This window comes from Gavia stellata, chromosome 4, assembly GCF_030936135.1.
Source record: "Gavia stellata isolate bGavSte3 chromosome 4, bGavSte3.hap2, whole genome shotgun sequence".
NCBI lineage: Eukaryota > Metazoa > Chordata > Aves > Gaviiformes > Gaviidae > Gavia > Gavia stellata.
In genome coordinates, this window is record NC_082597.1 from 50665663 (window position 1) to 50686730 (window position 21068).

The window sequence follows — 21068 nt, forward strand, 5'->3', positions numbered from 1 at the left end:
AAATAGAATGCCAGGCAAAACGATCAGTTAGATGTGATTGCACTTCACAAAATAAAAGTCTTGAAAGATTAAAAAGCAGTAACAGCAAATCTTAGAGCAATAGTATGCAATCATATCTTTGCTCAGAAGTGGAAAATAGTAATAATTTGTCATTATTGTCATTCATGATATCTCTTGAATGTGATTTTTACTGCTTGTACATTTTAATAAGCATGTGTTAATCAGCCCTTGTCTATTAAAAAGGAATGAATAGATGCTAATATATTTGCAGCTATTCACTACAGTGGTGAAAGAAGCCATTTCCATCATAAAGATATGCTTTTTCTTCTTGTAAGCATCTGAATTATTGTCTTCTAATGGCTGGAGAGTTTGTAAAAAGCAATACTTTGAACTAGCAAACTTGATGAAATAATTTGTTTCTAATCACTTTTTAAATCAATATGATGGGACTGTATAATTAGGAAAAAATCATATTCAATGTGTGATATACAATACCTCAAGAAAAAAGTCAACATAAGTTTGAATAAACTCATTCTAATAAATAAAAGTGCCCAAAAGAAGCCAGCAATCATGAACAGATTTAAGATTCCCCTTAGCAAACAAAGAAGCTGAATTAAAGAAGAGGTTGAAGAGGTTGAATTAATAATCTTCAGTTATAACTTGAAATATCAGCCCAGTTTTAGAGAGACTAGTCATCAAAATACCTTAAAATAAAGCTTCATGAATCACAGAACATAAGATTATTTACTGATCAACCAACAGATAAGTTACTCTGATAAATTGTTGTCTTCGTTATTTGATTACAACATATAGATAATGTTTACTACAAAATACTTTTCGTGCTGAAAAGAAAAGCAAGAGTAATTAGACTCACCTTACAGAAATGTTAAATTGTATTTGCTTAAGCATTCAGCAGGTAATTAGTATTTGTACATAAACAATTTTGCAAGAAGTAGGAGTCCTGAGAGCTATGGATTTCTTTTTTATCCCATGTACAGCAGTGTCACAATCTCACTTATTGATGGGAGAGTGGCAACAGAAAATTAGGCGGCTGCAGTGCCAGATGAGCAGAGTTCCTAATTACACAGTTAGCCTTTACCATCTAATTAGTTCTAATGACTGATGCTGACACTGCTTGCACACTCAAAGTTAGCGGCTGTTTAAATAGCTTGCTGAAATTGGGTCCTGAAACTGTTGAAACCTGCATTTAAGCAGGATGCAAAGTGCAGGCAATTGTTTCTGTACTAGTGCACATATCTACATTACTTTGTTTAGATTTTTTTTCCATTTGCATATTTTCTCATATAAAAATTCATACGGCATGTTTCTAAGAACCTTTCCTGATCATGTTTCCTAGGTACACACAGCTATAAATCTTCATGCTGCAAATAAAGAATGCAACAACCAAGCTCTGAGTATTCTCCAGACCTGGTCAAAGAAACCTGCATCAGCATGGAACTTCTAAACAGGGAAGCTGATCTTCATAAAGAAAATGTTGCTTTGTCTGGAAGCAGCAGTCCAGAAGATGTCTTCAGTCCCTGTGAAATGGAGGCAGTATCAGCTTGGACAGACACCACCACACCTCCAGGTGACTACATTCAAAGACGAGGTTATACAGAGTCTTCATTTCTGAAGCTTCCTGCAGAGGAGTGCATTGGGAGCCACCATGCACCTTTCCAGTTTGACCGGCATGCTCTGGCCAGAATTTCCACTTCTCCAACTTTAAGGCGTTTAAGGATGGCCTCTGCCTCACAAGCACTGTCATTTCAGGACTGCTCTGACACAGCTCAGCTGGGGAATCAAAAGGAATACACCAGCTCTCTCCATGACATTTGTAAGAGTCCACCTCGGTGCACTACCACTTCCTCATTGTCATTGCCTTTTTGTGTCCATGCAAAATTACTGTCTTCCAAAGCCAAGTCTGAGACAACTATAGCAGATCCAGAGTCTGCTGGCCCCAGATCAAAGCTGCCAAGCCAAAAAGATCCTCTCACCAATGGCAGTCCCAATAAGACACTCCAAAACTCTTGGAGAGCAAACTCTGCTACGCTGCCTAGGAGACTCCCCCACCCCAGCCCTACACCACAGGAGGGTGTCCAGGTAAGAGGAATAGGATGATGCAACCTCCTTTTCAGTCTTGCATATTCAGTGTTGGTCCACTATGGCTCAGTGCATAAACAAAACCATAGTTCTTAGCCTGAACTGCAATCTGGCCTGTGTTCCTTTGATACAAAAGACCAACCTCTGCACTCATCAGGAAGGGAGATTTTTCCTTCCAAATCAGCAAGAGACAATGGTTCCAGCCTTGTCTCTTGGTGACCAGGTTGGCCTAGTCATGGCCACTCTTTCCCACCTCTGTCCATTCACCCTGGTGGGCCCGTATAACTGTTTGTGGGGCTATGAAAGAACAAGACTAAGTAATTTATCTAGTTCTGGTTTGGGTTTTAGAAGATTATTTTCTTGCCAGGGTCCTTCACCAGGGTTCTTCCTAAGCTGGGGCAGTTCTCTATTCTGTTTTACTGAATAGCATTACTAACCCCATCAAAACCAAGAATGAAGTCATTCAAGATAGTTGAGCTAAATTTAAGGTTTGCTACTATCAAAGGAAGAGGTCCCATTCCCTTTCTTTATTTCCACTTACCTAGCTCTGCCACTCACTGGCCCCCTCCATTTTTATGTTCAGCTCTGTAAACGAGCAGGCAATTGTGCAATCTTTTCTGAAAAAAAAGAAACACTGGACCAGTGAGTGCCAGCAACAGTAAAGAGAAATAAGCAAGGGAGGAGCTAGCCCTCCATCTTTCCCTGGCAGCAAACTACCGTTCAGCTATCCCCCGCAACTTCACCCCAAGAAGAAAAGGAGACGCACTGCATAAGCCAGGTTTGCTACTCAATCTGCTCCCAAAGACCTTGCATTACTTGCACAAGCAGTTAAATTTGGACACATGCTTGACTCCATCCTTACGCAAAGCACCTACACACACATTTCACTGAACGTGGATGGTGTCAAATAGGTGTACAGCTCTTTACTAACCAGTTAGTTTTGTGCCACAGACCAAAAGCTATTTTTGCCCCCCTTCAAATTTAGAAAACATTCTGGATATCAAATGAGTTCTCCTTTCCCCACAACAGCGAAAATACTTAGCCAATGTCTAAGTCTATGTAGTACATTTCTCTCAACAAATGAGTACTTTTTTCACAAAATCAGATTGCTTGCTTGCTTTCTGACCAAGTAACAAGAATATCTCACTTTCTTTCAGAGTGGATTGCCTATACAAAGGTATGCATATATTTATTTTATCTTATTCTAAGCTTCACTTCTGTACATTTTTAATGAATCCACTCTAAGACAAAACTGAACAGTGAGGCATGTATGTGTAACTCAACTTTAATTTGTACGTTTGCTTTGTGAAATGCCTGTCACCAGCTTGTTAAACTAAACTTCTTAATGAGATTTTCTTGCAGAGGTGGCCCTCTCCCTGACATGTTTAGCTCTATTTCATGCAATATTTCAGCTGGACCATTGGAGAGGACTGCACTAGGCACTAACTGCCAAAAGGTCTGGCTGTTTGGATTAGCAGTGTCAAATTTCAGATTGAAGAATGTGAAACATCTCATAATCTTGAGCGACATTCCTCAAAACTTTGTGGGACGGAAAAGGGAGCAAAGCTAGCAGAACAGCTCAATATTGTTCTCATACACGAGCAAAGCAGATCTAGGACTGCTGCTGGGTGGGGGGATTGTTAATCCTACAAACTAAGAAGAATATTTGAATTTTGTAAATTAGTGCAGGCAAGATAAGGTGTTGTGTACTGTAGATCTGTACAGTGAATTGCATCAAGCTTTTACAAGCAATTATCAGAAAGTAAAAGCTTGATTAGAAGTAAGTTTGATTCAGCCATGTTTGTTTCTTTAAGATGTTTAAATGTTTACAGAAGGGAAACGAAGTTTATTTTCTCCCCAAACAACAGGGAAGTAGGAGCTAGTACCTCCCTTGATAACCATACCTCTCTCACTGATGGTGCAGTGCTCACTTTACTGCATGATACCCTTGAAGATTTCAGGTCGTATAAAAAGCACTAGCACTGGTAAGGAAGGCTTGGGGAAGACAGAAACAGCCTCACAACAAACAGAAATACACTGCTTTTGTGACTCGATCATCATGTGCTTCACTTTTTAAGGCAGCAGACATCATTAGTTGAGGTGTACCTCCTCTTCTTCCCAATGTTTACTCATTTTTCAGGTAAAAGCTCTGTTATAACTAGCAGTTTGCAAACAGGTCTGTGTTTGGGACTGGGTATGTTGGAGCAGGCTGATACAGCCTGTGAGTCATTACACAATGCAGCTCCCTAGACAAGGCTTAACAGATGTGTGTGTGTTTACTTGTTCACTGTATAAGAGGATTGCATTATTGCAATTTCCAGCCCACTCTTTAGCATTTTAAATTTACAGTAGAAAAGGGGAGAGGGAGATGGAGAGAGGAGAGAGGGAGAGATCTTTGCATCTCTGTATGAAAGCAGGTGACCTACTCCTATCATGCAGAGTCTGCACTGAGCCAACTCAAAACTAGAATACATAAGTATATCTCACTGATGGGGTGAAGATTTGTGTGATCTGTAGCAAACTTCAGGGGAGAATTTGAAGAATACTGAATGCAAATGGCTAAACAGGAGAACATTAAACATTTAATGTACACCTTCTCTTGGTGCCACTCGCCTGGCAGCTTCAGAGTGAAGCCACTACCTGCCAGCTAGGATATTGGCTCTGGACTTCTATCCAGACACATTTTAAAATCAAGAAATCACACAGGGACAATGCAGGCTTTGTTCTACAGCCACCAGCAGGAAAGACTGAGAAAAGGATGTTTGGACGATGTATCATGATTTTATTTCTTGTCCTGACCAATATTAGAATGTACAGAAATATAAACCAAAAATCACCAGTTTCTGCTTTAAACTTTTTTGTCAGGTTGAATTTGGTCCAAGGTCTCAGCAAGGGCTGTACTCAGCTCCTCCTTTATCCAAATCATTAGTCTAACTCCTTAACAGCTAATCCCTTCTTATCACACCCAGAGAAAAATGTTGAAATGTCAGCTTATTCTCTCCATGTAGAAGTGCAGTTGGCAACCCTCCTCCAAGACTGACTTATGTATCATCCAGGGTAAAAACATACCTCCATCCTTCAGTTTTAATGAACATCTCTTCTCCCCCCTCCCAGGCTGTACTTTCAAAAACCTCTCTTAAAACAGCAATGCTCATTTAAGCAGCCTTCCCACACGCAGCCCTCAGTCAGTAATACCAGTACATCTCTGTCGGCATGGCAACATGCTGAACTCATGCTGATTAAAAATAATCAGCCAAAATAAATAAACAAAAAGGACCAGAGGGCCATCACAGAGAGAGGTGTGTGTGTGGTGGAGACAGGGTGAGATGCTAAAGCCAACACTGACATGGAAAGAAATGCTGATAAAACAAAACCTTTAGTTTACTCTGAGCTCATTTTCTCCTTGCACTGTTCAGCATATCAGAGACTGGGTGCAAAACTGGATTGCATTCTTCCCTAAAGACAGCTACCTAATGAGAAGTCTTCTCTGTAACTGCCAGGCAGCTCATTTGCAATGAGTTGAGGGAGCTGGGCTCATCTATCTGGAAGTGCTCCTCTTCCTCTTTTAATGTCTCATATGCCCGTAAGGTGTCACGCTAACTCTTTGCATCAGGGAGTCCAAATACCCTACCTGAGTGGCTTGGGTAACAGTGTCATCACCTGGCAGCTATCTCAGTACTGTGACCACCCTATAATGTTGACCCGTGTAACCTCTTCAGTTGCTTTTATTCTCATCTAGTAGGCATTCCTTTAAACAATATATCTGTTATTTAAGTAAGGTGATTTATATAGACGTCTATTCCCTGGGACATCTAAAGGTCTAGTTAGGCTAAGATTATGCCTTGACAGATGTCTGTCAAGGTACAGACATCTAAAAAGCAATCGGCTGAAACTCTCCATGACCTAGAAACAACGGTATAACCAGGATGTTTGTTTTTCCAGACCATGAGCTGCTTCAGTTTCTTTAATAATTTTCCATACCTTTGTAATGCAAACCTGTGACACTATCTTGTTCCACAAAACAAGTAGATTTAAAGGAGGAACTATTGCAGATGATATCTCCTCAGGTGCTTGAGTTCATCCCTGAAGTACAAACGTTTCTTTCACTCAAGCACTTCAGCCCCCTGCCTCTAATAAGAAAAATGAAAAACTAAAGTAAAAGGCAAAGCTACAGGGTCTGCAGGCATGAAAAGATGGTAAAATGTTTCATACAGACTCAAAAACTGATAAATTGCATCACACATCACTTCAGCAGTTTCATTTCTCTAGTGAAACCAACAAGAGCAACTAACGTATCTAATTTATCTACAGGCATCGGGCCAGGTGATCACAGATACCTGTACCTTCATCTGTGAAGCTTGAGTACATAATTTAGGCATGTAAGTCGTTAACCAGACCAGGCATGTCAGATTGCAAAGGTATATTGTAGATACACATCCAAGTGACCTTGGCATGCTCCCACACTTCACAGGCTTGCATACCTGTGTGAAGAGCTTGTTTAGACGTATATGTCTCTAAAGTTCAAGGCCCTTTTGATCTAGGGAAATAACGCCGTTTAACTCAGTTACAATGGAACTGTGCTTCCCATTATGAATCTTCATACGTGACTAGCCTCCAACTTCAAAATATTTCCTGCAATTGAAGTAGGCTAGATACTTTAAGAATCAATAATACATTGGCAAAAATTTTATTGCAAATCCAACCTGAAATAAATCTCCTGAATTTCCCAGTACAGGAGTGATAACTTTTAGAATTATCCTTTTATTATATTGCAGCATCTGGCTTGTATAATAACCCAGCTGCCCAAGAGATTGCATGGTGGAATCACTAGAGGTGATTCAAAAGCATCTTAATACAATTGTTACCAACACTTAAAATTTGCACTGCGTAGCACTCAGCACACCTCATCAGGAAGCGGTCTCTCTTCCTCTGGTATGGGCTTGCAGGCAACCAAGAAACAGACCCCATCCATAAAAGCTCTCAAACCATGCGTTAGCTTCAATTTCACGAGAAACCTCACAGTTTCATTGTAAATCCCTAAAGTTAAGTAAACAGATCCAATGTTCCCCATTCAGTAGGACTACCAGAAAAGAAAAAGCTTTTAGAGAACTCATACATTGCATATTGTAAACTCCTCAACACATCATTTTCAAGCCCTAATATGCCCATGTTTCAAGTGTTAAAGTCCCAGACCTGGCCCTCCTGATAGCCTACAGCCCACTCTGTTGTTAGGAGCAGCCTTCATCTTCATCCTTCAGTTAGGAGCAGCTTTCATCTATACAATTCAATTGGTTTAGCTAAGGCAATTGCAAGCAATGTCACTGTCAGATCATAACAAAAAGCATAATCTCCATGTCCTGCTATACATATCAAATCCCAGTTGTCTACCTCAGAGTTCATCTGCCAGTTGATAAGTTGTCAAGTGACTATTCATGCACTTAAGGGGAAAAATATACCTGCCAGGTTTCACATCAGGTGTTGGCAAATGGCTAAATATACACCGTAAGTTATCTGCGTAGGCAAAAAAGTATTAAGAATTATACTTAACTGACCAAAAATACCATACACAATAAATGATGACTAAAAAAGATAATTTTTATACATGCACAAACACTTCATGCCTCCTCCCTCAGCTACTTAATGACTGACCCTTTGAAATCTGATGCAGTTGTCATGCATCAATCAGTTGAAGAAAGCAGAACAGAAGCTACCCATCACTTTGCAACAGTACACTAACATATCTAATTAGGTATCGGTGTGAGTTATTAGCAAAATCCAAAAAAGTTTTTGATGTGCACCAATAATTTCTGTATTGAATGCAAGCAGCCTGTAGCACAAACACTATTGGATATAGAATGCCTGTGTCACTTCACTTGATGGATCTACATCCTGGACAATGCCCTCTGTTAGTAACAACAATAGCTGGAAAGAGCCATTTGTTTTCGATCAGCAGGGCTGCTAAGTCATATTATATTCAAAATATAAAGTATTTGAATTAGCAGAAAAAACGCCAAAAAGATTTAGAAAGAAAAAGGCACAAACTAGCCAAAAGGTTAAATATTTTAAAAAAACCCCACAACATTTTAGCTGTTTCACTAGTATGCTGTCTTTTCTTCAAATCACCTGAGTTATATGAAGGTTAAAAGTAATGACGACCCACGTATCAGCTAGGGACATGGTATTTAACTGCTCCATTGGACTCCAGTGCCAAAACATAGATGGTGAAATTTCCACTCACTTTTTGCCTTACCTCAGAAGAACCCAGGAATTTCCAATATTTAAATTCTCTAAGTACCTATTATCTGAGGCAAGCCATGGCCATAAGCACCTTGATCTCAGCAACAACATGGAGTTGGAAAGATAATTAGATATTTGCTGTGGATCACTGAAATTTTTCACTCATTGTTCTTTTAACACATTTTGTCATAGCTGCTGTGATTTGAGTTTTTAGCTCATTTCCTCCTGTATCAGCAAGGAGCACTTCAGAAGTTTCCTCTGCAGCCACGAGTGGAGACAGATGACGTGTGTTGTTGTTGCGCCTCACAGATCAGACGAGCGCAGGCGTAGCTCCGTGGTAGTGAGTCTGCCGGGACTCGAGGTGTTCCCTGGAGACCTCCTGGTGTCAGACAGTGCCATGGACTACCTGCCCCACCCGGCCCTGCTGCTAAACCCAGGTCAGACACAGGGTGGGGTTTGCTTGTCTGAGCCCAGCAAAAGCCACGACTAAAAAGCATGTGCATGTGGGATGGGGAGGGAGGATCAGTGCAATGACAACATGCAAGGCAGCGCAGCCTCCGTGGGGCATTCTGTTACCCCACACGGAAGTGACTGCATCGCCGATTTTAAAATTCCCCTCAATTTTTTTTTTTTTTTGCCTGCATTTTATTGTTGAATGCAAAATGTCAGAGGTAGATGAGGGGGACAGGACGCAGATAACCTCCATCCTCCACAGGCTAGGAGCAACCAGAGCCCAGGCCAGGACCTCCATCTGCAAGCAGTTGAGTTACAAATTCCTACCTGCACAGCTTCAAGCAAAGGGAAGAGAGTGGCCCATGCCACCCTTTCCAGCAGTGGGAATCACAAGGGTAGCAGACCCAGCTCATGGTTAGAGGTTGCTCACAAGACCTTCCAACACTGAAAGGTAGACCTGCAAGCAATTTCCACAAATATCTATTATGGAGTATAGTATAGTGTGCAGTGTGATTGCCAGAGCCCAGAAGATTCTGGTGACTAGAGATCAAAATTTTCTCAAAAAACAAGTAGGTCAAGGTCACAACCAGCAGTTTCATGAAAGCAAACAAGCCAGCCATCCCCAGAAAGAATGACCAAGGCCTTCAAAATCCAAAAGGAGAACGTTTCAACTGTGATTCCCAGTCATGTACAGGCCTGAAGGTAGGTGCCACATTTAGAAAACTCTTTCAAATTCCTTGCTAAACAAACGCAGGCGTTCCTCACCTCTCACCAGTGCATTCCTACATCTAGATCCCCAGCTTTCCCTGTGCCTCACTAAGGACCATGAATTGCAGCCTACACCACTGTGCCAGCCCCATGACAAATCTGAGGCTTAGGGTTTGTAGGACTGTTTATTCACAGGAGTTTTAAATACCTGCATAGCTCCAAGACACCCCTAATGAGCAACATAGCCTAATTCTTGCTTCAAAACAATGGATATCTTCAAGAATTGGCCTGAGGTATGAAGTGTTTTCCCATGTAAAGAACTGGCAATCACATACTGATCATCTGCAGCAAGTGGGAGTGTTTAGCGTCATCCAAGATCCTATCACAGATAGACATAATTCTTTGCTGGGAGGAAACCAACAGGCTTAATAGGTTTTCAGTCTGGTGCACAAACTGCGTAAATACAAGTATTAAATCTGAGCCAAGTAGAGCATAGTATATCAGGCTTCATCTAAAAAAAAATTATATATAGGTATAAATAACAGTTTTATTTTTAGCTCTTTGTTTCCTTACTAATAACACATTTGTTTTACCCATTAGAGTCCAAAAAGCCAAGGTGGCCATTTGCCAGAAGAGGAGTTGTGAGTATTTCATCACATTTTTTTCCTTGCGCTGACCTTGCCTTCTCCCACAACTAACCTGGGTAAAAAGAGTTTCTTTACTTTACTGCCCTTGGAGGAAGGCAGCCAGCAGGTGAGCTGAACTCAGAGGTCTCAGCCCACCCCGGGACTGCTTAGACATTAATCTGCAATAAAGGTAGGGTGGCTCCAGTGCAGCCACCAGTGCTGCTGCACATGATGCCCATGAAAATACAGGCAGCAACGCTGCTCCCCAGCCCTATGGGTGGTGGGAGGAGAAGCGCCCTTGGCACCAGGAGGGCAGAGTGGGGCAGGCAACGCAGCAGCTCTCATTCAAGGTGTTCAGTGGTGGCAGCAGGTCCAGTGCACCTCCCTCATGTAAGAAAGCACAAGGTGGGTAAGTCAGTCTCATCATTGCTTTGACCACATTATATCCTGTATTTTCTGCATGCCAACCTAGACCTTAGTGCCTTAGGGCTCTGGAATTATCTGCCTAACTCCCACTCACATGGAAGGGATCTAGGCTTTACCTATCAAAGTAGATTTTTAGATGCTTTCTTAGGCCTTTCCTGTCCTCCTGGGCACCCTCACACACCCCAGTAAAAGCATACACACCAACAGACTGCAGATAATTTCCTGGTCTAACACATTTCTTTGTCTTTTCCCTTCATGAAAATTTTCACTTACTATGTATGGTCTCTGAATTTCCTTTTTGAGTGTTGTTCATCATTCAAAAAATCATTTGCAAGTGTCTTAATAACTTTGCACCCCTAATCACGTAATTGTGAACAGTCCCTTCCTAATAGTTTTTGCATTTTATCTTCTGAATCTCAACTATCAAAGAAGAGTTTGTGCAAGTGAAACCAATGCAAGTACTCAGATTAGCATGTACAAGAGTTCCCACTTCATTTGATAGCATTTCTATAGCTTTTGAAGGAGTATGGCCTAAAAATGAGAATTTTTAAATTCAGCAAAATATTTGAAATTTGCAATAAAATGCATTTGATATTTAGCCAAAAGTGATTTCTGAGACTATTAAATGCTGTAAAATTTAATTTATGAAGATTCATCTGCTGGTGCATCAGTTAGGTGTGTGTATATCTAATTGCATAATTGTTTCTGCTCCATTTCAAGCTATCTTTCAAAACTAAGAGTTGAGCTTAAACTCTGAATTTCAAATATTATAATCAAACACATATTTCAAGATTGGCTTGAGTTCAGTGCCTAAAGTTCACACAATAGCAATCCATGATGTATAAGTATACAGTTCCAGAGAGCAGACAAAACTTAGGCAAAAATCTTGTAAGTCTATGTTCACAGCACTAAATTAGAGTTTGGAAATATTGGTTAAACTTTTTACATGGCACTGTTGGCCTGAAAAACAAAGCCAAACCAAAAGCAATTGTTTTTATTTCATGATCACAGGCAAACGCCTCCTGCTCTTTAAGCTTTCTAAAAGCTCAATTTATAGACACTACTCTGCAGCTGACCAAAGAAGTTTTTTCAATACGTAGCTAAAATAAAAAAAATTTTAAAAAACCCAAAACATGCAAGTTTTGTATACCTATGGCAGGAGGATGATTTCAACTATGAGTTCGTTGTCCCCTGTTTCTGACAGTGCTGAAGGAAGCAAAATACCCTGCTGAGGGTAGCCCAGTGTCTGTTGCCCTGCCAAAGACTTCTGTGTTACATAAATAAGATGTTACACACCCGCACCTAAGCCACCTACACACCCCACCCATAGCTCCCATAGCTACAAATAAACCTGCCATCTCTGCCTTGTCTCTGTGTAGGAGAGCCTAGAAATATGAGGAAATCACTCAGTTATGGGCAAGCTCCTTAAAGATCAGAGCAAGGTTACTGAGCTGGGTAAACTTCTTATTGGTCTTTCAAACAGTGTATGAATCGGGGGGGTTTTTTGTCATTCAACAGGGTAAAGACAAACAGAAGCAAACATCAGATCTGGAAAACTGTCTTTCAACCGTTAATATCATAGACTGCAGCACATATGATTTTCTCTGCTTTAAGGTATCAAAATACTCAGTATACTGTACCAAGGATACTTAAAGATGAGGATAAAAGTTTTGTGTTCGAGTTACCATTTTTCACTACATTAATCTGGATATGAGACCTTTCTGCAAAATTAATGCACAAGCATAAGGCATTTTTTTGTTGTTTGAAATGGATGGGTGAGGGGGAACCTGTATCATAGGTGGTTAGGAAGGGCCCTGACGACCACTTGGATTTTGCCGGGCTTCCAGACTGCCCTAGATCAAGGGGGTACCACCTCCAGAAAAAGGCATCAAGCCAATCCTCTCAGCAGTGCCTGCAGATCTGGGGAAAGAAATTGCAGTATCACAGAGATGCCAAATGGGGCACAGTCATCCCCACTGCTGCCTTAGGGGTGTATTCAGAGACGGCCATGTAGAGGTCAGTGCCAACACCAAGGTTCAGTTGCAGAAATCCCACCAGAGCCTGTCTGCCAGATAAACAAGGCTCCTGGCCTCCAGGGCCCCCTAGCCACAGAAATACCAAGCTTGGGTTACCAGGGTGATATTCAGATAACCCACACCTAACACCAACCCCCCTCCAAAGCAAACCTTTTGCTTCTCACAGCAGGCTGTTACATGCAGTTCCCCATAGACTTGGTTGTTGAGGACTGCTGTCAGTGCCTAACTTATATGTGAACGTCTGACTTTGGAGCAGGTCGGAGAGGTGATAGTGGCCACCTTAGGACTAAACAAAACAATATCCAAGTACCTATGAAGACCTAGTCCTTTGGTACCTTGATTTTACCATCTGGAAAATAGGAAGCTATCATCCATCCCTGCTTTCTAGTAGCAGCAGCAGCAGGACAGTTTAAATTCCTTAGCGTTTGCAAGCTGCCCACTATTTTTTGATAGGGCATCCTGCAAATATAGGCTGTAATACTGTGTTACTTTTGATTCAGTGTGTTTATATTAAAAATATTTTGGAGGAAAATGTCTGGTTTTTCAATTTTTTTAAAGGAACCTTTAAGCTTTCAGAAGAAAAATCACTAATACTGGCAGCCAGGCTCTTTACATGGGCAAATACATCATAGATTCTTTTCATAAGGTCTGAAGCAGTTGATGCAACAGTCGGTGGTTTTCTTTCTTCTTCAATCGATAGAGTAAATCTTGGCATGAATTTATAAAGGCGCAACAGACTGAGCAGAAAGATATCGACAGCCGGTTAGAAGTGAAAAAAGAAGCAGCAGTGTGGGAACTTTTCACAAGTGAATGCACTTACTTTCTGGATCATTTGCTGGTTCTCAAGATGGTAACTTCAGATTTCATTTCTCAAAAATAATGAAACATTATTTGCCCTCCTGTCAGCATGGCAGACATAAAGCCACCTGTAACATCTCATTGGGTGTCTACGAGGGCATGACTTAAGCACTTGGTTTTTCTCCCGTCTTGCCTGCTCATCCTGTTTCCACAATTCCCTTTGGTTTTTATCTTCTTGATGGCATCTCTTCTTCCAGACATCACTTTCTAGTGCTTTGTAAACACCATCTGATTGCAGATCCTTCCAGTAATTTCAGCTGATATTCCACTGTTCCTCTCACTAACTCCGAACTGAAGCCACTCTCCAATTGACTATACTGGATATTTCTCTACCACTAGTCTGTAACATTATACTTTTCATTTAACTTCCTATAGAGCTGTGGTTAGATTATCCTGACTAGGGCATGAAAACCTCAGAATGCAGCAGACCTGTAGTTGTAATATTACAAGAAAGCAAACAAACTAAAAAACAACTCCTCTCTTAAAACCTCCAAATTGCCTCCATCCTGGTGAATTTTAAGTGCTTTGAAATATGGACAAGAATACTACATACTGTTACAAGAATAGCTGCACTATTTACATTCATCACATATCAGAATTTAGTGTACCCATTTAAAAGGATGAAAGCTTCCCTAAATATCTTCCTATAATTTTTCTCTTATTCTGCACAATTTCTGTTTTCTTATTAGTCAAAGGAAAAAGATTAGTGAAACATTTTCCATGTTGCTGAAAAGTTAGCCTAGGCAGGACAAGAAGTACTGCAAAGTAAAGGGAGTAAATAAAGGAATGGGTTGAATTCCTCCTTGGTGGAGCAGAACAGGAAGGGAGAGGAAAGGGGACAACAGGACCAGCTATAGCTCCAAGGCAGGATGGAAGTGTCCTTCCTTCTAGACTCTTTCTTCTGAGAAGAGAAAATATGGGTGAATCCTGGAAGGGTGAGGACATGCAGATCCCTTAGTGAACCCAACGTAGGAACCCACAGACAAACCTTAGCCAGCCCTGCATGACCCGTGAATGATAAACTATTCAGTCCATGCCAGCTTTCCAAACTCTCCTGCCAAAGAAAGGGCAGCTAGTTTTACAGATACCTGCTACTCTAAGTACTTCCCAGTATAGAAATATTCCACTGAATTTAATGAATCTCCACAGGGAACTTTGAAGACCAACGTAAATACCCTTTAAGCTCTCAGGTCAACTGTTCATGGCAACTGAAGAATTACACAAGGCTAAGCAAACACTCTCACTAGCTCTTCAGTCTTGGCATCTGGGTGATGGGTTTTTTCATTAATGCTTTTCACACATATACAAAAAAATCTACTTGGTAATCTACATTTTTTAAGCCTTTTTCAGATTTAGGTCAGATTCAGCACAGCTCCAAGATCGCCATCAGAGCTTAAATAATACAAAATCTTAAACAGCCGATAAATATACATGCAGTTTTCACTCAATACAGGTTAATAAAACAATCCAAAGAGATGAAAAATCTTCATGAGCCCTCTACTTATGCTATTCCAACAATTTCTTTTCCCCATAGCAACTCTAAACAACTTACATAGCAGCAGATCCATGGGGTAGGAGGGAAAGCATTTAGAAAAGTTGTAGAAATCTGTAACTATGACTCTGATGTTATTAATTCCTTCACACAGATCTGCAGGGGGCTCAGTTGCCCCTCTTCTGCCAGAAAGCACAGCAGGGACATAGCTGCCTCTGTGGCAGCTGCAGAGACACCCCAGAGATATCACTCATACCCTCCTCCATGCACAAAGCCCAATATTTAGCCTTGAGGCAGGTCAGGAAAAGTTTCTCAGAGTGTCATCTTCTGCCTTCCCCAAATCAAATGATCATTTCATGAGAATTACAGTGCAAACATGTTCTTTTCAGGAAAAAAAAAAAGTTACATATATTGAATTGGCACAGATAGTAAATAACATGGATTTGTTTTGTTTTTGAAGGTATTTATGAACACTCTAAGATTCCTCCAGAGTAATGAATTTCTCTTGGATGTGGATTTGTGGAGACTTTTCGCAAACTTAGAGGAGTTAAACAAGGTGAGTAAAAAAATAAAAGTCTTACTCAGATCAGAAATCAACCAGCCCAATTAAAGGAGATCAGAAACCATCCATAAAACTTCTATTCAGATTCAATGCTCACATTTGGAACTTAGTTCGAATAGTTAGTCTTTCCTTCATTTCTATTTCGTATATCGGTGGGGGTCAAATTTCACCAGTGCAAATTATTCTCATGTGCCTCCAGCAAAAGATAAACAAGCATTTGAACTCAGAGGAGAACTTATTTGGCAGTTGTTTCCGAAGTAAACAGGAGTTTGAGACTAATTCTCATAAGCAGCATCCTTCTAAAAGGATTTGTGAAGATAAACTCTAACTGCACAATCCTTACAGCAAAACAGGAAGAATGGCAAAATAACTACAATAACAAGTTTCCCTTCGCAAACAGATGGGCACAAAGACTTTGCTATCTATTACGCCACTCCAGTAGAGCAAGTTAAAACAAAATTATGACCACCCCTCTTCCGTTGGGGTTTCCCTTGGTGTGGGTGGAAGGATATCTCCCACACAGACTGGATGCTCTGTGTTCATGTGCTACTTACCCTCCAGCTTCCACGAGGAGTGAGACCATGAGGCTTGGCTGTGATGTGCTCCAGTTCTTTGCTGCTTGTGGCCAGTTGTTGGGAGACCATTTTCAGCTCCTGAAAGTTAAAGGAACCCATAAGCCCAAAATAGGTTTTACATAACTTTAGAAGCAAAACGGAAGTTTTTCTTAGCTTGAGAGCTCTTTTACAGGACACCTCACCCTTAATAGCAAAGCGAATTTTGGAAGGGGCTCTTCAGCTGCGTAAGTTGAATGACTGCTCACAATCACATCACATGCCCTAAACCAGCTGCTTACTTCTTTCCCTTATTGTAATTCCCTTGCCTTAACAGTTAACATATCCCTTTTTAGCCAAAACAAGAAAAGCAGGAAAGCTCTTCAGAATAGGGACAAGTAGCCAGAGCTCAAACACATGAGCAAGTCACCTCTGCTCAGTGACTGACCACACACCAGGTGAGCTGCTGTGAGTGACCACCTGAGCAGGTTTGGAGGTACAAGGAAAGATTTTTAGCTGATGTGTTTCATCCTGTGCTGCTTGTGGGCTAAGACCATACCTGCAGCCAGCTACTAGAGCTCAGTTGATGTGTGGTTGCCGATTCCTCCGTTCTTGTTCAAAGAAGGGACTGGGGTATACATTGCTGTGTGCCACTTAGCGATCACAAAAGCTTTGAGCTTGACTGGAACCTGGTCATGTCTTGAGAGAATTATCTTTAATACATTTTCTATTTTGTTGTTCTTGTTAATGAGTATGATAAATAATCATCTGTTATGCATACTCATATATAAAATAGTGATCAAATGTAGGAGAAAGTAGCTGCTCTCAATGCCTTTTATACCTTTTTTTCATGCACTTTACAGCATGCATTTCTTCTTGACAGCAGGCTGAATCCATGAAAAAATGTGTGGTGTAAAAGGTGTAAAATGCACCCTTGTCAAAATGAAAGAATAAGCATCATCCTATAAGCAACCCTACCCCCATAAATACCTCAAACAAAGCAGTGTGCGCAGCTACAACAGCATTTCATAGCAGTATCACAGAGGATTATGCTCCCTTCTGGCCTAAAATTTGGCCTCAAGCTGAGCCTGGTCATGAATTTGTCTGCAAATAATGTGTTCAGAAGGCAAGTGTGGGCTTAAGAGCAGGCTTTCATTCACATCTGACTGACAGTGTGGGCATCCTTGAATCCAGTGCAATCATATAAAGTTAACTTGTGGGGAATATGTGCCTTTTTGTAGCATTTTATAGAAATTCCCCTCATCTCCAATAGCATGAAACACACTCAAACTATGAAAGATGGTATCTTCTTCAAATGACCATGAAGACTTCCTTAATTGTCACAGCTCTGTCGTACACAGTCAGTGTTTTCCAGTAGATACCATTCATCCATTGTAATTTTCCATGTCAATTCATGTTAAATACAGCCTCTACCCTAAAATAAGTTTAAATGGAATCACTAATCTTTTTTCAAAGCTTTTGTCATATGGCATTATCACAATATAATTGGGTATTTGTATAGATTTGGTTTAGCTTCTGACTAATTAAAGCATTCTGGGTGTAATTCTGAAGCTAATTCTGGCAATGTCAGGGAGATAACTACAGGCACCCCATTAGGCTTGGAGCCTTTGAAGAGACCAGGGATGGGAAATAAAGTTGTTCTAAACTTAACTTCAAAAGACCACTGATGCAAATGTCTCTTTTTTTTTCCGCTTACTTAGATAAGTCTCCGTTTTCTGAAAACTTTTTTTGAAACTGTGAAGGAGCATGTCAACAAGTCAGACTCTCCCATGGATTTCAGCTCTATACTCAGAAAGGTAACATAATTAGAAGTATTCTTGCTTAATATCAGCAGGTCCTTGCAGCAGACCATTTATCATGGCATGCAGGTGCTTTAGAGCAATCAAGTCAGTCAAGAACGTGCCATCTGTCACAGGCAGTTTGGTCTCAGCCTCCAGCACCTCCTGTCAGTAGTATGTTTTTAGTCATTGACATGTTTGAGGTGGTCATAGAAAGGTGCTCTGTATGTGGAAAGATTTTCCCTTCCTGGGGAACAGTAGCCCAGACCCTGAAGAGACTTTGCCACCAGCAGAGGTGAGCTTCTCGCCCTATGGAAGATGTTTCCCTCAGACCACACCCCAGCCCCATCGCTGGATGCTCCCTGCCTCCTTCCACTCCATCGCATAGATCCTTCCTTTACTCCATGGACCAGACCCACAAGTGTATGTAAGTGCTTAATTAAGAGCTCAGTGGGACTGAAATACCTCCTGCACTTTGGCCTCTGTCTGCTAAGCAAGAGAGAGGCACAGACACAGCTGTCCTGCCGCTGCCAAGCACTGCCCTGCAACCCTTTCAGGCAGTCTGCATGGTAAACAAGGCAGTTGTCCAAACAGCAGTCTCCAGGGGCTCTATTTCCTGCACAACTTCCCAATGACTGAAAAGTTGGAAATACTAATACAGACACAAAATCAGTTCATGGACCTGAACCTTCCCTAGCAGTAGAGGCCATTAGAAAACTTCTGGGAAAATACTAAAACTGACCCTACCTCAGGGTTAGGATTTTAAAAAGGGAAAGGGAGACTAGAGCTTGGCTTCTCACCCACATTACCTCTGACTTCAGGTGTTCTTACCGATAATGTTTGTGTGAGACAGACAAAATCCCAGACAAAACTGAGTTTTATCATGGATGGTATTCACCATTTCTAAGAGTCATCCAACACACTCGGATATAAAGTGACATGCTATATGAGGCCATGTAAAGCTGTTGCATAGATAGTGGGGTTTATCTTCAGCTTCTACATGAATTTCACGTCATTCATTTCTAATGAGAACAAAGTCTAAGAATGCTTCACATGCCTGCAGAGCTGTTAAAACTGTGCTTCCATGCATTGCTTGAGAACTGTTGTGGTTTATTTACTACTTTCTAACTTGCCCTTTACTTTTTTAACTCCCCCTTTCCCTCTTCCCCTATTTTCCTAGCTAAAAGGAAATCTCAGGTAAAATGCACATTACAAAACCAAAACTGTTGTTCCTCCCTTTGTCATTTTTCTTTCTTGATAAGTTTTGAAGTCTTTTCTACAGTTTTTCCAGGGTGACCTCTGCCAGACACACCAGATTTATTGCCTTAATTATACCTCTGCTGTCTTCTACTTGGAAAACCTGAGACAGAGAGAAGATTTTGGCATCTACCTGAAAGTAAAGTAGTAATGGTAGTAGTGGTGGTGGTGGTGGTGGTGTCTTCAGCCTTCCTGCCTTATGACAGGATTTTAACATCAGACTAGGAAAGCTCATTGGAAGCAAAACTGCATAGATAGCATTTTACACAGATTTTTTTGAACTGCAGAGGGTATCAGAGATATGAGTCACCCTTCTGAGTGTATGTTCTCCTGCACATGTGAAAGTCCATACTTGTAATTTAGAACAGACAAGACAGGGAAGCCAAAAGGGAACACCTGGCTGCACATTTGCAGGCAGAAAATATGTACTGCCAGCCTCTATCATTCAGATGTTTCACACATAATCCCTTGATTTGGTGACCTCCACCTTAACAAACTGAAATGGTTACAGAAAAAAAGAAACAAAAATCAAGCCACACTGTAAAAGCTCTCTCAAGTGTTTTTCTTTGATACATGTCCTGCATATCAGCTTGGTTTAGATGTTGGGTGGGAACACAGTATGTAGGGTATTATGTGCTTTAGCAGATGACAGGGCTCCCATTCCCTGAGTACAAAACAGCCCCCAGCCTCTATGCTATGCCACATCAGCAGTGACATGCACAAACCTCAAAACTGAAGAAGCATATGATGGCTTCTTTCTGCTTAAGGAAAGGGGTGTATGATACAAGCCAAAACAAGGGGAATAGAAATCCAGGAGCATGTCAGTGCCTTCCTGTGTCTTGGGAGCCCATGATGAGCGAGTGGGTTGGGTTTTGGCTGAGCCCTGACAAGAAAGCCAGGCTGCTTTCCTTGCTCACGGGTATTCGCTGACCCATGTGCCCACAGGAAGATAGAACAGCAAGTAAACCCTCCGCAATGGCAGTGTTTTAGCTCCTCTGACAGATTTTGCTTAACCACAGATAAAGCAAATGTAGAACTTGGTATCAAAACACTACCAGTAAGTGAGCATTTACCTCCCTCTAAGGCTGGAAAGAGCTATCAGTGATGTTTTTGTAAAGTTACAGCACTAGAGCAGGTTCCGTCTTTGCTGACACCACACCTGCCTGAAGAAGTGGGCTTTTCCCACAGGCAGCCCAGAACCGGGAGGACACCTCTTTGTAGCAGACAAACTCTGCAGCTTTTAGGGCTTGGGCATTTCACATCGCTTGCTCCCTGGCAAGGATTTCATACACTCATGCCTAGGAAAAAATTTCCCAGGGGAAGTGGCAGGTGACCCTAAAACATAAGGTGGCTCTCAGACGTAACTGATGTTTCCCTGATGAAATTAAAATGGCAGATAAATAAGAGCACTGCTTGATCTGGTAGCAATGCCACAGCATCTGAAATGGGAAGCAGCAATGCAGAAAGTTAATCTGGAGGAGCGATGCGATTGCCCCTGTAGAGAGCCTTTACTCTGCCCTTGTTCTCACTGTGTGAGAAGTTCATCTTTAATTAGTCCCTGTCTCATTACAGTCAGCTGATGATGCAGAAAACTGTTTGCTACCTCCCTGCCAGGGAGCAAGCTGAGGCCTAAGGCAGGTATTGTTTGTCTTGAGCAGTGGTGTGAACAAAACGAACAGTGCAAGAGGCTGCATCTGCCGGAGCTGCTGGTTGCTCCTTTGCATCGGCTGACACGCTATCCCCTCCTCCTTAACAACATCTGGAAGAGGAGCACTGACAAAACAGAGAAAGGCTTTATCTGGTCACTTAAAGAGAAGGTGGAAAAGTCCATACGTAAGTAGCTAAGGTTAAAAGTCAAGCGTGCAATTAACAATTATCAAGTTATATGGCCTTTTTGTGCATGTCCTTTGAGTGTGAATGGGTCTGGTCTCCCTGCGGAGATGCAATGAGGATGTGCATGCCT

At 41.4% G+C, this 21068-nt stretch overlaps 1 protein-coding gene across 1 annotated transcript in view; it reads left to right on the forward strand.

Annotated features, from left to right (window-relative positions):
* Positions 1–1395: 1395 nt before the first annotated feature.
* The window catches only part of PLEKHG7 (pleckstrin homology and RhoGEF domain containing G7), a 35023-nt gene continuing 15350 nt past the window's right edge, over positions 1396–21068 (forward strand). Inside the window, exons 1-10 of the mRNA XM_059816687.1 lie at positions 1396–2100; positions 3258–3277; positions 8647–8774; positions 10099–10139; positions 12069–12164; positions 13287–13436; positions 15397–15492; positions 17771–17866; positions 19131–19244; positions 20764–20938. Coding sequence (XP_059672670.1) covers positions 1396–2100; positions 3258–3277; positions 8647–8774; positions 10099–10139; positions 12069–12164; positions 13287–13436; positions 15397–15492; positions 17771–17866; positions 19131–19244; positions 20764–20938 — 1621 coding nt within the window. The remainder of the gene's footprint in view (positions 2101–3257; positions 3278–8646; positions 8775–10098; positions 10140–12068; positions 12165–13286; positions 13437–15396; positions 15493–17770; positions 17867–19130; positions 19245–20763; positions 20939–21068) is intronic.